At 38.8% G+C, this 24,621-nt stretch overlaps 1 protein-coding gene across 1 annotated transcript in view; it reads left to right on the forward strand.

The window, feature by feature from the left end:
* The window catches only part of PLCD3 (phospholipase C delta 3), an 851,201-nt gene that overhangs the window by 615,463 nt on the left and 211,117 nt on the right, over positions 1-24,621 (forward strand). The window contains exon 9 of the mRNA XM_044055119.1: positions 22,356-22,481. Coding sequence (XP_043911054.1) covers positions 22,356-22,481 — 126 coding nt within the window. The remainder of the gene's footprint in view (positions 1-22,355; positions 22,482-24,621) is intronic.

Consider the following 24,621-nt stretch of genomic DNA (forward strand, 5'->3'; position numbering starts at 1 on the left):
GTTGGATCTCAAAAATCTGAATAAGTCAGATGCTCAAAGTTCTGAATGGGCATGATTCAGTGCATTCTACTGCTATTCCACAAGGACAATTGAATGTGCTTCATGGAGCTCCAGGATGTGTACTATTACATCAAAATAGGTGATCCAGGAGATATCTAGTGCATAGCAGTGGTCGCAGCTCACTTGAAACTGCTGGGATTCTGGGTGATTCTGTATCTCAACAACTGGCTCTTCTTTGCTCCCACCAAGTTTCTACTCATTTAAACCATGGACAAATTACTCCAACTATGTCTTCAACTGGGTATCACAGTGAACTACATCAAGTCTCAGCTCTCCCTACTTGGTCCTGGAGTTTATTGGTGCTTGCTTGGATATGATTACACAGATCACAAGCTTACTGCAAACAAGAAGAAAAACCTTACAGAGTCAAGCATCCCACATTCTCTCTCTTCCTTTGTCACCAGCAAGGTTGGCATTACAACTCCTTGAATCTATGGAAGCATCCATAACTCTAGTACTTCTAACATGGTATTATGTGAGGTTAGTGCAATGGGTGCTTGCAATGCCATTGTCAATAAGATGATTCAACCCCAGAGGGGGCATCACCGAGGGACCCCCTGGGCTCCTATATGCATTTCCTCCTACACCTCTAATTCCAAAATTTCTTCAGAAATCATCTCAATGGAAGAGCAAAGTAATCCTCATTGCCCCATTCTGGCCTCAATAATCTGTTTTCCCTTCCCCCTTGGATGTTGTGTCCAACCCAGGATCCCCTCTCTCATCTATCAGGGATAAGTCATTTGGGCATTCAGACCCTCACAATGACCACATAGTTTCTTCACTTCCAAAGATGGCTAGATACTCCAGGACTTATTTCCCAGTTCTCCACATCCTCATATCCTCTCTGAAGGATTCTGCTAGGAAAGTGTATAAGTGCAAAGAGAAAAAACTTTGTTTGGGCTGTCCAAAGGCAATTAGATCTCTTTTTGGTACCTATCCCCACTATCCTAAACTTTCTTGATTTCTTATCTAACAGTGGTGTTGGTTATTCTACTATAAAGATTCAACTTGCAGCCATCTTGAATTTTCATGTAGGCGATAACCATTCATCCTTGGCACCTTCCAGATTATGTAAAGCCTTTCTGACCACCTATTTAACATCTTACACCTCCACGGGATTTAACAATACTTCTTCAAGCCCTGACTCACCCACCCCACCCCTTTTGAAGCAGCTGCCAAGGTGGACTTAAAGTTTTTGTCTTGGAAAACTATTTTTCTGGTTGTGATCACATTGGCCAGATGGTATCAGAACTCCAGGCTCTCTTTTCTAAGCCACCATATCTGATTTTTCACAAGGCAAAATGTCTGCCGTACTAATACTTACTTTATACCTAAGGTGGCTTCATAAACAGCTATAAATCAGTTCATCTGTTTTCTTTCCAATTTTTTCCAACAAAGGATAATACATGCTGCACATTTTGGATGTTCATAGATAGTTTAGATTTTATCTCCATGGGACAAAAGACTTCAGAAAATCAGACAAGTTATTTGTTTCCTTCCAAAGCCAAGTTGGGCAATCAGTTTCAAAAATGACTTTAGTCAGATGGCTCACTGATTGCATATCTTTGTCTATAACAAAGGATTGACACTTCCTAAACCTCCTAAGGTTCATTCCACCAGATCTGTGGCTATATCCTCAGCTTTCTGGTCCAGAGCTTCCATAGATGACATTTGTGCAGCTGTCATTTGGTCTAATACCTTCATTGCTCACTACAAATTGGACATCTTGTCTAGAAATAGGACAGTGTTTTGCTACGCTGTATTCTGGAATATCCTTCCATGAGGACCACCATGGGATTTATCTAGCTGGGTACTCTACTCCACTGGTTGAGGAACAGACAAAAAAGATAACATCAGATGCAGAAATGATGTACTCACCATAACGATGCTTCAGTGTTATCTGTTTTCATCCTTCCTCAACCTCCCACTCTCCAACCTGGAAGTTTTTATTTTCTGGTCTCTTAGGTTGACCTGAGGTGTGTCATGTTGCCTGCCTTTTGATGAGCTCCAGTCTTTTTTTCTTTCTTTCTTTCTTTCTTTCTTTCTTTCTTTCTTTCTTTCTTTCTTTCTTTCTTTCTTTCTTTCTTTCCTTGCAGTCTAACTGGAATTTTATTGGTAGTTATAACTGTGTTATTACTAACTTTTGTGCTATGAGCAGTATTATAGGCTGAAAAGAGGGAAAACTCAATCTGAGGGAATTCTAGCTAAACAGGAGGATTATGAGTAAGGGGAGGAGCTCAAGCTATGCGGCCAAAGTCTTTAGAAGTGGCCAAAGTCGGATCTAAGGAGCTAAAAAAGTGCTTTAAAAAGGTCCTCTCTCCAAAAAAAACTGTAGCAAACCACAGCTACATAAAATTAGCTGTTTACATTATTATTGTCTGTGGCAACCTTTAAAAAATATATGAATATTCAAATTACTGGTTTTTACTGTGCCTTAATAGCTAGAACATCATTCACCTTTTTTGTATGTTTTAATTAACGATGCATACATAGGTCTGGCATATTTACAGGAAGTGGATTGCAGAAGAGGGTCTGGATTTGTTTGAAGGTATTTCATAGAAGATAGGTAATTTCTTTACAGTGGTGAAATTGCTGGAAGATAATCTTGATGGCATTTGGTAATCTTTCCCATTTCCTGTAAAGATTTTAAAAGATATGTACATAGCTCTCAACCTTCCATCTGCAAAATAAGGAACACTAGCCTCATAATGTGAAACAAATGGGCAAAATGTGGAACACATACTAACAACATACTAACAACTTCAACCATAAAGGTCACAGGATAGTTAAAATATGCTGCTTTTACTTATAAAAAAGATATTTTAATTAATTAATATGATTCACTTCTATTTACCTTGACTATCGATTAAAACCGCCTAACACTAAATGTGGAACAGTCCCTTTCAATGTAGAACTTCGAGGAACTTGAACTTTTTAAGATCCTAAATGAGGTACGTTCCTCACAATGAAGTACACTTGAGAGGTATGAGTAGCGTAACTATCAAATAAAATGCTATCTAAAACTGTAGCATTCAGACTTTTGGCCTCAACATCCAATGCTAGATTTTCTAGCACTAATGAAGTATGTCTGCAAATGGAATTATCTGTTATTCCTGCCATTTTAGCAGCCAGTGAGTCTTAGGCAGACTTTAAGGGCAGAAGATTGAGAAATTCAATGTATCTACAATGTATCTAACTACTGTCATTTTTTTTTTTTTCATTGTAATCTGACACTGTTTACATCTTTCTGCATCTGAAAAAAATGTATTCCGGTAAAATAGCATTTTGAACAGATAATTATTTGCCACAACTGCTGAAGTGACGCACACACACACACACACACACACACACACACACACACACACACATATGTGTGTGTGTGTGTGTGTGTGTGTGTATATATATATATATATATATATATATATATATATATATATATATATATATATGAGTCTAATTTCAATCATCGAAATTACGGTTCAATGAACCGTAATTCCATAATTTCACAACCCCATTTTCCAATAATGCATTTATGTGAAAATGCCCTTTTGCAAAAAAACGACTAAGTGTAAAGCACAGAAACAGGAAAAAAAACATGACAACACTAACCACATGTATACAGGGAGGCAAGCCCCCCTGCGCCCCCACCCCCTACTTATATATTCTAACTCCGCGATCGCACTACGGTGACGAAAAAGGGAATATTCGCTTATTCCCGCTGTGCTGCGATTTACAACAACTTCCATTTCTTTTCAATTAGTTGGTTTTTCATGAAAGTGCATTTCTGAGTAAATGTACTTTGAAAAAAAAAATATATATATATATATATATAAATATATATATATATATATATAGATATTTATATATATATATATATATATATATATATATATATATATATATATGTATATGCACTCTCATTATATCTATCCAGCAGATGTTTTTTCTAGAGGCACCAAAGCATTGCTAGAAGGGAGCAGTCCATTTTCTCCAAGGACTACTCAACGAGATCTGAGGTCCCATTTATTGAAAGTACTAGATTTTAATAGCTTTACTGAGACTGTGCAATCATAGACAGAGGAAAATAGTCTTATGTTTTGAATTTATACTATTTCCGTTGCCCAAGATTCTGCAACCTTAATGTTAGTATGTAAAAGTAGCAGGGAATGTGGAGGATGCAGGCACACATATTTTTTAACATGTTATTCTCCGCTGTTTTGGTATGTGCATGTGTAGAAACCATACGGTTAATAATGTATAGCATGGAAAATGATTCAAGGAAATTTGTGAGTCTGATAGCTAATGAGGTGGCACTTTTCAAGGCTGCCATATGTTTACTGGTTAATTGATTGATTTCTGTTAAACAGGTAACCAGGTTGGTCCTAACCCTTTTCAACTACAATGCAAACTCTGTGTAAGCATAAATGCATAAAGTTACACATCACAGTGAGATGCATAAAACATAAGGAAAAACAGTCAGACTTCAGACTAAATTAAAAGATGGCAGTTACCTTTATCATGCCTGTGTAGTAGATCTGCAAACCTCTAAACAGGAGGCTGAGTGTCAACATGAATTGAATTTTGTTTCCATAAAACCTGAATTGTTTTAAAGGAACAGTTCTCCTCATAGACTCAAGTTCTTTCAGCATCTGTACGAATGTCCTCTCTAAAGATAAAATGTCAAGACACTAGCCATTTGAATGCTCTCCTGTAGTATTCTTAGCTTTATTAAAATTAGTTCCACTTGGTGGTGAAACAGATGACTGTGAAGATGCATGTCATTGCTGCAAAGGATATATTGTGCAGAAACCTACTGGGGCAGAAAAGTGAGTTCTTTTCCCGATGTAGCTAGTGGAGGACATCTAGGTGCTGCAATGCAATATTATGTAGAAGAAACCTACTGGGGCAGAAAAGTGAGTTCTTTTCCCGATGTAGCTAGTGGAGGACATCTAGGTGCTGCAAAGGATATATTGTGCAGAAACCTACTGGGGCAGAAAAGTGAGTTATTTTCCCGATGTAGCTAGCGGAGTACCTCTCGGTCTTTGATTTTCCTTATCTGAAACACAGGTGTAGAGATTCACAGCCTAAACTCAGACCTGTGTCATTCCCCACAGGTGACTAGTCTTAGTTTTTTTTTTCTTTTGGAACTAATTATATGTTCTCTGCTAGCCTCTTGTAGTCAGTTGGATGCATCAGAGAAATGAGGAACCAGTCCCTTTAGAATGGGAAGAAAGAGTCCTTGACAGTGGGGAAAAAACCCAGAGTCCTGTGATAGTAGTTCCCGGACACCAGCTTACTTCACTTCTAGAATTATTTTTGGAATGTTCAACGTGTGGACCAGCATCAGCACCACTGAAGGTGCATGTGGACCAACATCAGCACCACTGAATGTGCATGTGGACCAACATCAGCACCACTGAAGGTGCATGTGGACCAACATCAGCACCACTGAATGTGCATGTGGACCAACATCAGCACCACTGAAGGTGCGTGTGGACCAACATCAGCACCACTGAAGGTGTGTATGGACCATCATCAGCACCACTGAAGGTGCATGTGGACCAACATCAGCACCACTGAATGTGCATGTGAACCAACATCAGCACCACTGAAGGTGAGTGTGGACCAACATCAGTACCACTGAAGGTGCATGTGGACCAACATCAGCACCACTGAATGTGCATGTGGACCAACATCAGTACCACTGAAGGTGCTTGCTTTGGTTGTATTTAATAGGCTCTGACACTGATAGACCCTCAGCAGGTGTAGAAGAAACAGACATTGTATACTTGTCTCTGGGAGTTGCTAAAGAGGGAGAACTAGCATCAGAGCTACAAGTACAGGAAGAGAAGAGCCAGCATGCGAGGAAGATGAAGTTTGCCTCATGATAGATTCAACCCATTTTTGTATCAATTGCCTAACTTTTCCATTTTACCTGGCTCTGTCATGTATTTTCCTTGGATGTCCTTTCTTAGGATATGAGATATTTTTCAGAAAGGTAGAAAAGTTCAAGGAATTTTCCCTCCTCATTTTTTTAGCTTTCTTAGCTTTGCTATAGTTAGAAAAATACACTGACAGAGAAAAATCCTTTTGAGCTCTTCACCTACCACAATCACATTTATTACCCAATTTAGGTGCCACTGATAAAACTTTAAGATGATTAAGTAAACCACTTTGACTGAATAAGGGGGAAAAAAGCACAAAGCTTGAGAAAACTATCTGCTATGCTGTAGTACGTCTTCTGGTGCATCAGGAGATGTGCAAGATTCAAAATAGTAAGAATAACTGAAAAGAATGGCAAACAATGTGGGATGGACAAGGAAGCCTCGTCCACACCTGTGTCACCGTCTAGCCATCTCAATAACCACATGCTTCTTCACAAGGAAGTCCCTGTTGCTTTTACAGTTACTTGGCAAGAGAAAACACTAGAAAGGTATGTAAATCCAAACGTTATTCTTTACTCTTACAGTGGCCATGCACAAGGAAGATGTGCTTGTTAAAGACAACTGCTTCAAAGCACAAGCCAAGTTTCATTTAAGACATGATAACAAGCAGCAGTGCATCTGACTAATTAAAATGTGTCTGTTTTCATTCACAAGTCTGTTTTATCTTTCACTTAATTACGTGCAAAAAAATGCTTCCACAATGAGTAGGCAAAACAGATGTATCTCAGATTGGAATCCCTGAACTGCATTTGCCAAAAAAAAAAACTTGCTGAAAAACAATTTTTAAGTGTTTTTTGTAGGGGGGAGCAAGCCCCCTGGACCCCATTCCTTACCAATTCCATGGTCACACCAATCCAAATAAATGGGGGAAATTCCCCAAAAAAGGGCATCACTGCCTGCACCATTCACCGAACTCCATTCGTCAATAGGTTGGACCTTAGGCACTTGAAGTGTGCAGTCTTCATCCACCAGTAGGTTACCCACAAAAAATACTTGTCACTGCAGCACTGATGGCTTATTTATATTTTTTATTGACAGTTTCTGTATTTCCTGATAAGTTTTGAAGTTGGAGGTTTAAAAGATAGTTTTATAGTTATAATTCTGTACTTTACTTTGACCCTTTTGATAGGTACTTCTGTAAATCTACTCAGAAACTTTGCTTTCTGGTTTTATTCTTTATGTAGTCTCCTCATACCTGGGATAATAGTAGTAATTCTTTTTAGATGTGAAATGTTTATAAGCACAAGCCAGTGTGGGGATGAGTGATATGCATTCATCTGGGAGGAAAAGCATTTTTGTTTTGAGCGTGTTGTTAAACCATGTTTTATAGTAGCACAATGATTAGTGCTGATGTCTTACAGTGTTTGATTTCCTGGCTGGGCTACCATTTGTATGCAGTCTTTATGTCCTCCCTGTATCTGCTTGAATGTCTTATTATCTCCCAAACATGTACTGATAGGAAAACTGGTGATCCTGTAAACTGACAAAAGTTATGGGTGTCCTGTAGTTTGCTGTCTTGAGTCGAGTCTATTGAAGAAATACTGAAAGATAAATTCCAAAAGCCTTCAATCAAAAAACATAAAAAAGAGAAAAAATATTTTTGAAAAGGAAGGCAAGCCCCCCCTGCACCCTCTATGTGGGAGACTTGGCCCCCACATACCCCTGAACTATACATATTCCATCTCCATAGTTATACCACAGTGAAAAAAGGGAAAACCTTGTAAAAGTGAACAACCAGTTCACAGCAGTATTCAACACACTGTGGCAAAACTTACCACATTAAATTTCCAAAAAGGAGAACTCTAACAAAAGAGGCATCGATAAAGCGTAAGTATGAGTATTCCAAAGACATGCATCTGGAGCATTTCTCCCCGGGCCTCCGCTGAAAACAGGCTCTGTGGAACCTAGTCGGACTTTCCCGGTCAACAAATGTTAAATAAATAAATAAATAAAATAAATAAATGATCTGCCCTACTTATGAGCTGGTTTCCTATCCAGGACTAGTTCTTTGCCTACTGCTTGACAGGACCGATTCTAACTCCCCTGTACCACGGAACAGGATAAAGCTGGTACCAGGTAATGTATGACTGAAAGAATGAATGATGAAAGCATTGCAATGAAATATTTGTATCTGCCAGGAGTTACTGACATATCATACTTTGACAGACAGAGGTTTTTAGAAGGTTGTTACTCTAAGCAAGTCATCTAAATAAATAGTGTTCCTGGGAGGGTACATGATACAGTGTTAACCATTTTTATTGTGAATTCTGTAACATTGATCATATCAAACCAAAATTATCACATTATCATCAAAATGAAAAACAGAATAAAACAGAGAAATGCAAAAAATTAAAATAATGATACATATTTAATGCAGGAAGTTTTGCCCCACTTACATCCTAATGGGGGATGCTACATCACCACCTGTACAAATTTGATGTACAAATTACTGCGATAATGGAGAGCACTGGACCATGGTAGTATGTCTGCACACTGCTTAGAATGTTACAGCGGTATCATAGCTTGACAGAATAGCGCTACTGCCTTAACCTTCTAAACCGTATCACTAGCAATGTCTTTTGGCTTTTCCTGGTCAGAGGTCACCACAGCGGGTCACCAGTCTGCAGATTGATTTTACAGTGCTGAGTTGCCAGCCCAGCACCTAAACTTCATAGAAGGCACACACACACACACACACACACACACCTGCATGTCATTAAAGACTTACTTGACCGCAGATTCCATACAGAAGGCACTTCAGCCGAGAACTGAACCAGAGAACCTGTTGCTGTGAGGTGACAACCCTAACCGCTGCACCATCACAGCCGTCTTCTGAACCTTATCACTGAGTATTTTATGAAAAGTAGCATCAGACATAACCACAGGAAGCAACTAATAATTTTGCCATATCCCTCATAAGTATTATATTTTCTATGGTAAACCATTGAGCATTATACACAGTCAACATTGAGAGATTTATGTGTATCGGGAAATACATGTTGATGCAAAACCTATTTTTCTATTAACTTAAATTTTCCTAATGTTGCCTCATATTTTTCCATTTTCCCTTGTAAATACTACTCTTATATCTACTAGAAAAGTTATGCCAATACAAAACCTGTTGTTATATTAATTTTTAACAGCCCCAATTTTGTTTCATTATTTTTCCTGTTCCTTATAATTTTTTTTTATTTTCAAATTTCTGGTAAATCAGTGAGGATTACAATTAGTCAATAATGACAGACATTGGTTTTTCATAATTCTTAGTATTTAGAAAATGCATGTTGATGAAAGCCTGGTTGTTGTTCTGCTAACTAAATCTTGGCAAATGTTTTATAGCACAGTTTCTATACCTGCATCTGCATTCCTAACCGTTACTTACACATGGCCTAGTGTTCTCCATTATCACCCAAATTGTGGTTTTCCAGCAAAAATAAGCATTTCTTTCCATTATGGTACTGCAAATTTGGAGTTATGTTTAGTTTGCAGGGATGTTGGAGACAGAACCCCCACTCAGGATCTGCAGAGGAGTTGATAGCCCTACAAAAGCCCTTAGTCTATTTTTTGCCTTTTGCTGAGTGCTGTCTTCAGTTTCAGTGCTGTTATGGGTGAAGTGTTGTGCTTTACTAGACATTCGTTACTTCACAGAAGTAACTGTCACATTTCTTGTGTATTCAAATGAGACACTGAGGCACGGGATGGGTTCAAGTTGTTTATTGTACACAAACACATCTGGAATTGTAACTGGAACTTATACTTCAAACATTATATGCTTACAGATGGACTCATTACTTCTAACACACTCAAATATGCATCTCCATTCAAGCTAGCACTCACACTGAATGACTGTACAAAATGGCCCTGATCTCGCACGTGCTCAGTAACTTAAATGCACGTGCTATCTAGCTACACTGGCTGACTAGGTACACTATACACACTGATGTACAGTAACCCTCATTTCTACAAAGCTTCAGATTTGATAAACTGAAAATGTACCCTGGAATTGCTAAAGCAAAGCATTAAAGCAGAAATTATGAAGTTTATAAGTGTAGAAACTGTCTTGCAGTACTTTATGTGCAGCATTTTAGCACAGCCATTCAAATATTTCATTTAGCAAGTCAAATAATGGACTTTTTTTCTGTTAGCTCACTGGATAGTTATATTCAGTAAAACACATTTTTGAGATTTGCTGTTCTTGATGTTTCATTAGTGTAGCTCAATGTGTGTATGTCTCTTTAAGAAGCTGTCCAAGGGCTGGTACAAGTGTATAAATACTGAGCACGTGCAAGCCTGACTGCCATTTTGTAGTAAGCTGTTGAGATGTAAGCATGTATGTGTGTAAGCTCTGTCAATCAGTTTGTTTATATTTACTGATGCTGCTTTCCATCCTGATGTGTTTCTATGTAATAAAGCATCTTAAACAAACCACCCCACCTGCCTTTCTTCAATGTACCAGGGGACGAGCGACATGGTGTCAGAAGAGGCATTTCTAATGGCCAGAAAGAACTCCAGTTTCTCTGCTATGACTTTGAAAGGCATTCGGCTAAAGTCGATAGAATATAGAGGAGTGGACCATCCTTTGCTGTATGTATGATTCACAAAATATGTTAGAGATGAGTTTCTCATGTTAAAACTTGCTCAAACTATTTCTTACTCACAAAATATGAAACAAAGCATACAGAATGCTCTAAACAATATTAAAATAAATCAAAAGGTCCAATATTACTAGAAATATTCAAATTATTACAGAAAATTATTTAAATAAAGTCAGAATTGCATAAAATGAATAAAACAAATAAAATAAAGAGAAACAACTGCATTTTTCACAAAGAACGTATTTTTTGTATTTACTGAGGCTATCCCAGTTATCAGAAGTGTATGCAATGTTTGCAAGTTTGTGCAGTGTTACAGTAAAGTTATTTCACAGAATACAGCCATTTCAGAGTGTTTTGAAGAGTTTATTGTGCATTTGTGTGTTACTGCAAGCTGCAGAGAGGCAGTTTGTTTGTATATAATTACAAGGGCCATATTGTCAGTGTGTTTGTGCATATTTGTTAGCATGGCTGATCAGATCCACTAGTGTTTGATAATAATATTGCAGAAACAGGCTGCATTTTCCTGATAAAGATGACCGTACAAAGGCATTTATTCTACTTAATTTAGTTGGGTCAGAATCTATTGAAAGGGAACATTCATTTGTGTATGCACCTGCACTCTTTGCTGAAGAGGGGGGGGAACCATCATATTGTTGTACAGGTTGAGTCAAGGGAGGACCCTGAGTGCTTAAAATGTAAATTTAGAAAAACGTGTAACCCCCAGAACAACATTACAATGGAGAGGCACTTATTTTACACAAGGGATCAAAACCAGGTGAAACTTTTGCTGCATATATAACTGACTTGAAAAACAAAGATAAAATGTGCAGATTTGGTGATTTAAGAGATGAGCTGATAAAGGACAGACTTGTGTGTGGTATTAAAGATGATGCCGTGAGAGGGATTTTTCTTTGTGACAGTGATTTAACTTTGAATAAGGCCATTGAGATATGTCAGATATATGAGCTCACAGAAAAGCACATCAATATGCTTACAAATGAGAAAGGCATATTTTGAGTAACGTCTAAGCCTCATGTTAATAGCATGCAGCATGTGGTTAAAAGATATAGGCCCAGGCACATGGCAGTTACTGCAGCCCCTCCAACACTCACAGGTAAACCCAAGAGCTTTCTAGCAAGTTCCAGGAATTGCACATTGTCAGTGAAGCATAAGAGTGAGTCAGCAAACTCAAAGCATGGGCCCCAACCTAATTTCATTGTTAACTGTCATAACTGTGGTAGCAGTCGTGAATCTAAAACAGAGAGGAATGCTTAGCTTTTGGTAAACAATGCCACAAATGTAATAAATTGAATCATTTCAAAAGATTTTGTAAATCAAAGGGTGCACACTCTTTCACTAAAAGAGAAAATTTTAACAAATGAGTTGATCAGTTAGACAGCCATGACCCAAGCGCTCATTCTTTTTATGTTCATGGTGTGTCAGTATTTAGTGAAACAGTCAGTGCAGTTGATTTATGGGCTAAGAATTAAGTATTTTGTACTGTTTGGATAAATGGCAAACCCATAGAGCTCAAAGTTGATACTGGCTCAAAGTGCAATGTTATGTCTGCAGAAACATTTGCTAGAGTATGTGCTGGCGAAATGCTTGATTTGGCAAGATTTGTGAAGCTTGTTGCATTTGGTGGTGGAGAGATTCAAACGGAAGGCTCAGTAATGCTTTCATTTTACTGTGCTGGAAGACACTATGACTTATTATTTTATGTGGTCAAAAGGCACGTCCAGTCATTATTAGACCTCAGAGCCACTTTGAAAATGGGACGGCTTTCATTTAACAAGGAAGTTCACCATGTCAGCTTAAAAGACCACTATTCCAACTTTGTCCAGCATATTTTTTCTATTTATGCTGATCTTTCTGATGAAAAACTAAGCAAGCTTCCAGTTGTATACTCCATGAAGTTAGACCCAGATGTCAGTCCAGTTGTCAGGCCAGCCAGAACAGTTGCAATAGCTATGCAGACCAGAGTCAAAGCTGAGTTAGACAAAATGGTGCAACATGGTGTGATGTGTCCAGTAGACGAACTGACAGAGTGGGTATCTTCCATGGTGGTAGAAGAAAACCTCAGACAACATCAGAATATGTATTGACCCATGCGATTTGAACAAAGCTCTGAAAAGACCTCATCATCCAATGTGCACAACTGAAGAAGTTGCAGCTCTCATGTCAAATGCCACTGTTTTTTTCTGTCTTAGATGCAAAGAGTTAATTTTGGCAAATTTTGCTTGACAAGAAATCTTCATTGCTAACTACTTTCAGTACTCCATTTGAATGGTACAGATTTCTGAGAATGCCTTTTGGGATAAATTGTGCAATTTAAGTCTTTCAACATGCAATGGAGCAAATTTTTTCTGGGTATCCTTGTGCTATTATAGTAGATCTTTTAGTAGGAGGTAATGGTGAAGCTGAGCATGAGAGAAACCTCAGAACAGTTCTGGAAAGGGAATGTCAAGTGAATCTTAAGTTCAATCCACAGAAAGGCAAATTCAGAATACGAGAAGTTACTTACAGTGGTCATTTATTCACCAGTTCAGGCTTACAACTAATCCCTTGTAAGCAAACAGCCATTCTCGAGATGTCAGCTCCAGACAATGTTCAAGCCCTGCAGCGTTTTCTTGGCATGGTTAACTACCTAGGCAAGTTCATTCCAGATTTAAGTCAAATATCAGCACAACTCAGAGAGCTGACACATAAAGATGTATCTTGGTATTGGTTGGAACATCACTAGAGAGCATTTGATGTCCTGAAGCAGAGAATTGCCAGTCCACCTACTGTCAGATACTATGACATCCATAAGCTATTTACTCTTTCATGTGATGCTTCGAAATTTGGTCTTGGTGCAGTCATTCTACAATAGGGTCAACCAGTTGTTTATACATCCAGAACTCTCACCCAAGCTGAAATGCAGTATGCTCAGATAGAAAAAGAGCTTTTGGCAATTGCGTTTCCATGTTCCAAGTTTCATGATTATGTGTATGGTAGACCTATCCAGATTGAAACAGATCACCAACCTCTAGTCACTATTTTGAGAAAGCCTATACATGCAGCTCCAGGCAGACTGCAAAGTATGATGTTGAGGTTGCAAAAGTATAATTTCAATCTTGTCTACAAGAAAGGTAAACTTCTTTATCTTGCTGATACATTATCCAGATCACCCAGAAGTACCACTGAACAGCACGAGAGTGAGCAATTTGATTTTGAAGTCATGGAGGTAAGAAGTTTTTCTTCCACATGTCTTGATGAGTTCAGAGATTATACAGCCACAGATACAGTTTTACAGAAACTCAGCCACTTCCTCAAAGCAGGATGGCCATCAAAGCAATCTAGTTTACCTCTGGAAGTGCAAACTTATTTTCCATACAGAGATGAGATTTTGTCAGACAATAGTATCATCATGAAAGGTCCTAAAGTTATTGTTCTAAAGTCTTTGCAACAAGAGTACATTGCATACAGAGATGAGATTTTGTCAGACAATAGTATCGTCATGAAAGGTCCTAAAGTTATTGTTCTAAAGTCTTTGCAACAAGAGTACATTACTATCTTACATCAAGGTCATCCAGGAGCAGACTCTGCCAAAACAAGGGTGAGAGGACTAGTAGTAAATGAGAGAGTACTTTCATCTTGTTCTGTTTGTAATAGTGCAAAGCCACATCAACAGAAAGAACCACACTTCAACTAAAACAGATTTCTGAACACCCTTGGTCAACAGTAGCCACCGACATTTTCAAGTGGAATGGTCAACATTACTTGGTGTTAGTAGACTCTTATTCTAATTGGCTTAAGATTGACCTACTTCCTAATCTAGCTTCTACTACTGTCATTTAATAAGATGAAGCATCATTTTGCAGTGCATGGATCTCCTCACAGAGTTATTTCTGATAATGGCATGCAGTTTACAAGCCAACAGTTCAAAAGATTTGCCGAAGAGTGGGACTTTACTCATGTCACGAGTAGCCTAGAGTATCCTCAGTCCAATGGTTTGTCAGAACATGCAGTTCAAAGTGCAAGGCAGTTACTAGAGAAGTCAAAATGAGACAGTAATGATGTTTTCCTAAATCTGTTGAATCTCAGAAACATTCCTCATGATAAACATCTTGGTTCACCTGCTTAGAGACTTCTGTCGAGACAAACCAGAAGCACATTGCCCATCAGTAGTCAACTGTTGGTTCCATGTGTCAAGAACAACAGGTCAGTGAAAACCAATCTGTTGAAGAAGCGTTTAATCCAGAAGTCATGTTATGATAAGATCAGCAAATCGCTCAATCCATTACGAGAGGGAGAAGTAGTAAGGATGCAAACGTCCAAAGGTTATGATCGGATTAGAGTCATGAAGAACATCTGTGCAGAGCTGAGATTATACATTGTGGAATCACAGGGAGCAGACTTCAGGTGGAATCAGAAGCATTTGATACTGGTGTCCGAGGTTATACAACAGCCTGTGAGAAAGACTCTTTATCTCAGAGTGAGTTATCCAGTATTCTATTTCCAGTGGAAGTTCCAGAGAGTAATCCCATTCATGTGATTACTCCCAAAGCTCCTGATATCAGTTGTTCACTGAAGACTGTCCCTGTTGCTAAGCCCTGTCTTAATTGTTATATAACGAGATCCGGTCGCATCTCCAGACCATGTTCCAGATGCACAGCAACTTGAACATAAACATTGTGTTTGTTTCTAAATGTCTGTATTGATGCACATTTATCTGCAATGTTATTTTGATAAAGGGCAATCTTTTTAAGAGGGAGGATGTAGATCAATGTGTGCATGTCTCTTTAAGAAGCTGTCCAAGGGCTGGTACAAGTGTATAAATACTGAGCACGTGCAAGCCTGACTGCCATTTTGTAGTAAGCTGTTGAGATGTAAGCATGTATGTGTGTAAGCTCTGTCAATCAGTTTGTTTATATTTACTGATGCTGCTTTCCATCCTGATGTGTTTCTATGTAATAAAGCATCTTAAACAAACTACCCCACCTGCTTGTCTTCAGTGTACCAGGAGATGAGCAACAATTAGTCAGCAATATTTTGCAGTTCTTTATTAATGGACTCGGTGGTATGTCATGTACCCACTCCTAGGTTGATAATTCAGTTACATCACCGAACCAGACCTGCAGGCACAGCTATTCCCTATTAGGTCCAGGTGTTTTAAATCGTGCAACAATTGTCTCCAATTCAGGAATAGCAGGGCCGGCCTTTGGTCAACTGGAGCCCTAGGCAAAAGGGCTCCAGAGTGCCCCTCCCCAAATCACACCACTCAGTGCCCCCATCCTAGTCTACCTACAGAATTCAGATTTCAGGAAAAGCACTCCTGCTAGAGTGGTGCCCTAGACAGTTGCCTAGTTGGCCTATGCCTAAGGGCAGCTATGATGAATGGGGTGGGGATTGGGTGCAGGAAGAGCATACAAAGATCGTTGCTGTAGAACAGTTTGTTTTTAGTGCCTCTACAGCCACAAAAGAAAAAGACCGAGTTTTTTTTCTTCCTAACAGCAGATACAACCAGCCAGCCATCCATTCATCCAACCAGCCACCTATCTATTCATCCAGCCAGCAATCCAGCCATCCATTCATTAATCCAGTCAGCAATACAGCCAGGCATTCATTAATCCAGCCAGCCATTCATTCATCCAGCCATTACTCCATCCATCCAGCCATTCATCTGTCCAGCTAGCCACTCCAGCCACTCCAGCAGCTGGCCAGCCAGCTAGCTAGGCACGCCAGCAGCCAGCCAGCTATCTAGCTAGCCACTCCAGCATCCAGCAAGCTAACTAGCCACTCAAGTAGCCAGCCAGCCGTCCAGCTAGCTAGCCAATCCAGCAGCCAGCCAGCCAGCTAGGTAGTTACTCCAGCAGTCAGCCAGCCAGCTAGCCAGTCACTCCAGCAGCCAGCCAGCCAGCTAGCCATTCCAGCAACCAGCCAGCTATTATATCCATAACAGCATCTCCTTTACTACTCCTGTGGTGATGTCATGGTAGAGGGTGTGGCCAGTGTCATATTGGCCACACCTCCATGTCCCACTTTAGCCCACATAAAAGGTGGCAACCCTAACACCCATTGCTACATTTCAGTTAGCTTTGGAGGATGTGTGTGTTACTGACTGCAGTTTTCCTGACAGCCAGCTGCTCCTATAAGTTTTTATACCCTCTTCCCAAACATACTCCAGCAGCTATAGCTTTAGATAATCTGTCTGATACTAAACACTTAATTAATTCTAATCCCAATGTTTCTGATAAGAATGGGAAGATTCTTGATAAGTGTGAGAAAAGTATGTGCTTCTGTAACTTTGATTTTCAGAATTTTGAATTGTCAGGCTCATATGTTGAAGGTTTGTCCTGACTAATTGTGAAAACATGAGGATGTTTTGTCTGCAGTTTCTTCTTGTGATGCAAAATTTACTTTAAATAATTTAATTTTCTCTATTGTTCAAGTCACTACTCATTGTATACAGCGTGTGTGTTTGACTCTGTCCCTACTTTTTCAAGGGTTATGGATACTGGTACTGTCTTGAAGAGGTTTGCGTGGTTGCATTCTAAGATTATTCCAGATAATGTTAAAAAAATTAGATTTTAAATTCTCCTATGGGTAGAGATTTAGTTTTTGGTCCCTTTACTGTAGAGGTAACCAAAAAGTGTGATGAAATGGGTAAGCTGATGTAGGAAATCTCTAAGATTTTTTCGCCTTCCTATTCCACATTTTCCAAGGAATCTTCTAACTCATTTAGTTTTGGTAAGATACAAAATAAACAGTCTCAACAAAAAACAAGTAATCAAACATTTAAGAAAAAAATGGCAAGGTGTTCCAAGATGAATTCTGGAAACTCCCAAAACCAAGGGCAGTCCATTAAGTCAGACTGACCATTTAACAGACTTTGTCCACCCCACCCCCTTCCCAACAGCCTTTTTTATTCCAGAAAGTCTGAATCTCCACTTTTCTATTTGGCAACAGTTTCAGATAAATGGGATGCTCATCATATTGATCACTGCTGTCTTAGCTGCATGGGTTATATCCTGCCAAGGATATAACAGCTGGACAGCTTCCAAAACGTCAGGGCACCGTCTAGATGCCCAAACTGTCAGGCAGCTCAATCTGAGGCTGACTAAAAGATAGTTTGGACACAAAGCCCTTCAGAGCTTTACTGCCAAGAAAGAGTACACTCCTCTGAGTCTTTCAAGGATCACTCGGCTTGTGCTTGCCTTTGCTGGGCAGATAAGTTCTCTTTGAGGAAACAACTTCTATTTTCTTCATATTATTGATGTTTTATTACTTTACTCTTCAGGAAAGTTATTTTACAGCTAGGAGTGTTGTGTTTTAATGGACTACATTGAGTCTGTAACATATGTTTAAATGGAATTCTGTTTTTCTTCAGTTTAAAAGTGGTGTAAAGTAACTGAAAGCAGTTTTTTCGGAGAAAGTATGTTTATTTTTCTTTTGTGTAGCTGGCATAATGTTTTAAAGTGCTTTTACTGGTTTATTTCTGTCAAAAAAGTAACTTTTGTGGATGGGTAATGTTTACCAGAATTTGCTGTTTGTCTTCCCTGGGAAAGAGATACCATTTTTGGCTTACCAGTGGAACAGACTACCAGTCCCATGGTTAGTCCTTTTTACACCCTCAAAAAGACAAAGTTAAGCAAACAGTCTTTGCTACCTAAGCAGGCTGGCGATTTGCCTCAGCCACAGGGAAGTGGCTCTGTTGTGCCATTTGTTGTACCTCGGATCACTCACTTTTTACTCCAGATCCTTCTGGTGTAACAACTAAAGCCACTATGGACTGGGGGTTAGCCAAGTCTCCTGCAGCTGTTGGGGTCCTCTCAGTGGGGAAGGGAGAGCTACTCTTGTCAGTCTTGGAGAGGGAACAGGGAATTTTTCCCTGTTATATCAGAATGCTGTGTCCATCCCTGAGGAAGAAGCTGCTGCAATTAGTAACACAGTTGGCCCCTTTTTCCTGTCAAAAAGAAACAGAAAACCAAGCATTTATCTACTACTACTATTCCTCAAATTTCTTTGTATAGCAGTAATTTACTGGGTCTGGCTCAGGGTTTAATTTACGCTAGTGGTCCTTCTTGTAAAGTAGTTTCTAGTAAAAGAAAGAGGGATTACTGTTTTCCTGAAGAGATTCAAGATTCTGAATCTGAACAGGATGATACACAGAGTTTTTTCCTCGGATTTCTGACTCAGACTCAGAGAAGAACTAAGTTTCTGATTCTCCTTGTGGGGTTTCCATATCTCTCAACTGTTTAGTGCAAAATGTCTGGACAAAGACTAAAATAATGGGGGGACAAAGCCCCCAAAATAGGGACATATATTAAATATTGTTCTTAAAAACTTAGGAAGTAGCTAGAATACTAGGATTTGTGTTAGCATGCATTTTCTGAAGGAAATGAAATATGAAACTCAAATGTATGTCATTATTTATTAACTTAAATCTTCATTGATTTTCCTGAAAACCACAAATTTTACAAGGAACAGCCCAAAAATATGAGGCAAAAATTTGGACAGTTGATAGGTATGGGGGGTTTTCTTTGCCAATGTGATTTGTTACAGAATGATTTTCGAGAACCTACACCCATTCTTCCTGTTCTGTCTGCAGGAGAGGATGTATGTATTACTGCCTACAATTTTCCTGATAGTTAGCCAGCTGCACCCAAAAAGGCAGATAGGATGTATAAAGTACCTCATTCTTTTAAATTTGTGTACACTATTCTCAAACCTGACCCAGCAGCTATAGCTTTAGTTGAACCCACTGCTGCTAAACACTTAAGTTAATTCCAATCCTACTCTTTCTGATAAGGATGGGACAATTATTGATAAGTATGGGCAAAAGTGTATACTTCTGCAACTTTTATTTTTAGAATTTTGAGCAGTCAGGCTCATATGTTAAATTTGTTCTGACAAATTGTGAAACTATGAGGAATGTTTTATCTGCAGTTTCTTCTTGTGAGAGAAAAATCTGCTGTAAATACCTTAGTTTCTTCTATTGCACAGGTCACAATAGTCATTGTTTGCAGCGTGTTTCTGACTCTGCTGATACTTATTCCAGGGCTATGGCCATTGGTACTGTTATAGGAGATTTTCCTGGCTGCATTCTCAGAACCTTCCAGATAACGTTAAAAATGAAATTTAAAATTTTCCCTTGTATATATATTTCATGTTTGGCCCCTCTGCTGTACAGATGATTAGAAACTGTGACGAAAGGAGCACGCAGATCCAGGAAATCTGTAAGATGTTTCAGTCCTCCTTTTCCAAATTGTCCAATGAATTTTCTATCTCCTCATCCAGTTTGGCAAAAAAACAATAAACAGTCTCAGCAAAATTCAGGTAAGCAGCCATTTACGAAGAAATGGCAAGGGGGTTCCAAAAGGAATTCTCAAACTTCCCAAAACCAAGGACAGTCCAAAAAGTCTGAATCACTATTTAAGAGACCTTGTGGCCCCCGCCCACCCTGACCCCTTTTTCTTCCAGAAGATCTAAATCTCCCATTTTTCTTTCTTTGAGATTAAATGAGACAAATGGGTCCTAAAAATCATTCATCAAGGTTACGGATGGTGGTGGGAAGAACTACCTCCTTACTGGGGGGGGGGGGGGGGGCGGGATTCCTCATCCTTCAGATCAGACATTTTTGTTTCCACCTGTTTTTCATCACATGCTGTCTGAGGGAGTGATAGAACCCTCCTTTCCATGTGGGGAAGGGTTTTTATTCAAGGATGCTCCTAGTGCCAAAGAATGTGTATGCTTGGAGACCAGTTCTGGATCTTTCTTTCCTAAGCCTGTTTCTGATAGAGCCCAAATTCAGAATGATGTCACCTCACAACCTGTTACCTCATCTTCCTCTTTCAAATTTCCTGGTAACACTAGACTTAGAAAATGGTTATCATCACATTCCTATTCAATGAGCTTCAGATGTTTCCTCAGATTTTGTGTGTCTAGATCATGTTATCAGTTCTCTGCCTTTCCCTACGGACTATCCACTGCACCAAGAGTGTTCACAAAGTGTCTAGCATCTAGCTCCAGTTATAGCTCACTGCAGGCTATGGGATATTCACATTTTTTCCATAGTTAGACAACTTGCTTATCTCTCTTGAGATACAAGAACAAGAGTGCTTAATTCACCTCACATTAATCATCTTCAATCGGCTGCCTTGACGATAGGGTCTTAATTCCTTTCAGGCACCTGTTTACTGAGGACATGCAGCAGGTACTAATGGAGGCAAGAAAGTCTGCCACTAGAAAGTCATATATTAGCAAGTGAAAATGGTTTTCTAGTCGCTGCCTGCAGTATAACCAGCAGTCAGCACTAGGTGTTCTACAATATTTGTGTGAGTATTCCTCTTTCAGGGTTCATTTACTGGCCATTTCAGCGTGTCTGCCCATGGAACCTCCTGCTTCAATGCAGTCTCATGTCTAATGTTCTTGAAAAGAGTTTTGCATAAGAGGCTTCCAAGAAAACTGGTGACCCCTCCTTGGGTTATTAATTTTGTGTTAGAGAAGCTTTCACTTGCTCCATTTGAACCAGACAATCTGACTGACTTGAAGCTGTTAATGTGAAAAACAGTTTTACTGATTGCACTGACCTCTACAAGAAGAATATCTGAGTTGCAAATGCTTATGGGTAGTAATCCCAACCCTATGTCAAGGTTTCTTTGAGAACTAATCCTTCTTTTATGCATAAAGTGGTGTCCAAGTTTACTTTAAGCCAAACTATCCATCTCTCAGTTTTCTTTTCTGAGCCTAAAAATGGGGGAGAAATGATACTCCATATCTTGGATGTACACAGTCAACTGAGGTACTATCTTGACAGAACTAAATCTTTCTGATCTTTGGATCATTTGTTTATTTCTTGTGAAGGTAAGAAGAAGTGACCTTTGTCAAAAACAAACTGTTTCTAAACAGTTGTCTAAGGCTGTTACCTTTTGTTATTCCCACAATAACAAAACTGTTCCAGGCAGGGTCAAGCCTTGGCTTCATCTATGGCTTTTTAGAAAGGGCTGGATTCTAGAGGTATTCTAGAAGCTGCTTTTTGATCCTCTGTACATAAGTTTACAAAGCACTATAATCATGATTCATTCTCTAGTCCAGATCAAGCTTTGTAGGGCTATTCTCCAGGGGCTCCTGAACTTTTCTCCTTCCACCTCCCAAATGCTGCTAGCTAAGGTAACATATCCATATAGCTAACGTTATATTAAGTGCTTTTGCAGATGGATTTTGGTACCTTGTACCCAACATAGGAGCTCTGTACTTGTGCTACATATATACTTACAGAAAGATTACTGCATGTTGGGGAGAAAACAAATCCTTGTGATCACAGATAAGCACATCACCCACCAATATGTTACTTTTAAGCCTGTCTCCAAATGTGGATCCACACTAAATTCTAACCGTTTGCAGTTCTTAGACCTCAGAGGAGCTTAACATCACTTACACCTTGAAAAGAAAGCAAGATATTTTAATTTCTGATGGTCTCAAACTTTCTTAAGATTATCTTAAAATAATATGCTAAAAGTAGTGATTCTTCTGGAGAATTATTTCAAATAAGTTATCTAAAAAATGTGTGAAATGCCATGCCTGTGTGAAATTGTCATAGATCAGGTAAACAGATACTACAGAATTATTTTGTGCCATAAAAAGTAAACATTCAAATGTATTTATTTATTTATTTGCTGTTTTTTTACATTTTAAAAAGTTTGCAATCAGGACAGATTGTTTACTTCTTAAGATACAGTTTTATTTTGTGTTATATTTGTTTCTTCTGCAGGAGCTAAAGGGAAAGATCTTGATAAAAGGCAAGAAAATCTCAGGGTCTCCCCTGCAGCAGGACAGCTTCAATTTTGACGATGATCAAGGAAATGAAGATAAGGAGTGTGATTCACCCCAAAAACCAGTAAGATAATAACATCTTACCCAGTTTAACGAATCCGTTAGACGCAGTAACATGAAGCATGCTGAAAAGTAGTTAATAAATAATGACCAACAGTTACTCTTAGATGCTATGGCCTCACTATTGTTATGTTAGACAGTGAGGCTAGGAGGTTAGGAGCGACAGACAAAATAGGAAGCAAAATCTGCTGTGAGAAATGAGAGGGAAAGCCATCAGCCGTAATTTCAATGACTCCTATGTTGTCAGATTACAAACTGATATGATAAGGTAGTTCTTTATTTACTTTGGTGTAATGGTAGCACAGACTTGTTGCTTTGATATTAATGGGCACATCGTCATTGTTCACTGACATGCTAGCACACCTGGGTATGCTTCTTTAAACGGGCAATAAAGGTAGTAACGCAAATGCATAACGGTAATCAACACTGTTTGCGAGTTTGCACAGCGCTGGCTCTGTCCATAAAAGTCATTTATGGTAATGCACGATGGCTGTCATTAAACTTAAGCAAAGGAACAAATAATGAGACGTAAATGAGAAAGTATGTAAAACCGCATATGCTAATAAGTTCTTCTCCTGCCTGTCTGTGAGTCATGTTTATAGTTTGATGTGTTTCCGTGCAGTGTGCCAATTTGTTATAACAGGCAGGATCTTGCCTTTTCTATCTACTTTGCAATCAAACTGGATGCTTTCACTTGCTGTTTCCCAGTGTGAGCTGCTTTCCTTAGCTGAGCCAAAATGACAGGTGCCCAGCAGACTTCACCAACCAAGAAGGCAAAGATATAGGCAGGGAATTATTCATCATAGTTTTAATAATCAGGAAATCATTAACAGGATGTTTACTGTCAGTTGCACTCTGCACAACAAGGTCATCCACCTGTCTAGTGGTGTAGTGACCCATGCTGTCACTGCAGCTCCCAGTTCCAGTCCTGCTTTGACTAATGATGTTAGCTGGACCCCATATGCCAGGCTCGTGAATGTCATATGGCTGCACAGGTAAAGAGGCAGCATCTAATCCAGAACTATAGACCATGACATTCAGATTAGTGTTTCTTTCTTGTAAAAAAAACAAAGTATAAGTGACGCATGCAGTGGTATGTGCGATCTGTGCTGTGTGTTACATGGTCTACTGTCACTGTTCATCAGATATTCCTTCTTACTTTTAATTATTTTATTTTTTCCAGAACAGGTACTTATATTACTGCTTATAAAGTACATGCCTGAATACTAACCGACACCTGTTCTGTGATGTCATAAGGCATCACATAAGGAATAATTAAATTTTTAACTGTTTTGCACAAGAAATTTTGCTTAAGGGGTGTATTTAAGTATGCAAGTACTGGATCTCCTGAAATGTTGCATTTAATATATAAAAGTGCTTTTTTCAGTATTTGGCTGATCTGAATTTGCCAAAATATATGTATTTCAATCTCCAAATTGACATATAACATGAGTTCATATTTTTCACTTCAGTGGAAAATGTGTCACATGCTGTTTTTATTATGCAGTGTTTTCTCATTTTCAACTGTTACATACAAGAAATTATTTCTCTTAATGTACTTGCCCATTAGATCGTTTAATGTTCTCATATACAACAAGCTGTGTCTTCAGAAATAGTAATAATCACTTGTGTAGCGCTGAGAGTGAATGGGGCAATATACCCATCAACCTCTTAGTGCAAGAAATCTAGACAGAGACTGAAAAAATGGGGGTACAAAGGTCCAAAGATAATGATAGATTTTAAATATTGCTCTTATAAACTTAGACAGTTGTTAGAGTTACATGGTTTGTGTTAGCATACATTTTCTGAAGGATTTGAATTATGAAACTCAAACGTATGTCTTTATTTAGTGACTTAAATGGGGAGCCCAAACCATGGAATTAGCTGATTTTAAAATTTTAATTGCATATGTAATGAGCATTAAATTTAAGTCATATGACTACCTTATGTTGTTTTTTTTTCTTTCTCACTGTTAATATCTATCAGATTTTAAGTCTTCAGTTTGCTATGCTACCTGTATATAAGACTAAGTATTGTAATTGCACTCTCGTTGTATACAATGTCACTACCTGCTGCTACTACTGTAAGAACTGTCGTTTAGAAGCACTGTTATACAAGATTATTGGTCTTGTCTCCCACTTGAC

This window comes from Protopterus annectens, chromosome 13.part0, assembly GCF_019279795.1.
Source record: "Protopterus annectens isolate FY-2018-M chromosome 13.part0, PAN1.0, whole genome shotgun sequence".
In the NCBI taxonomy this organism is placed as follows: domain Eukaryota; kingdom Metazoa; phylum Chordata; order Ceratodontiformes; family Protopteridae; genus Protopterus; species Protopterus annectens.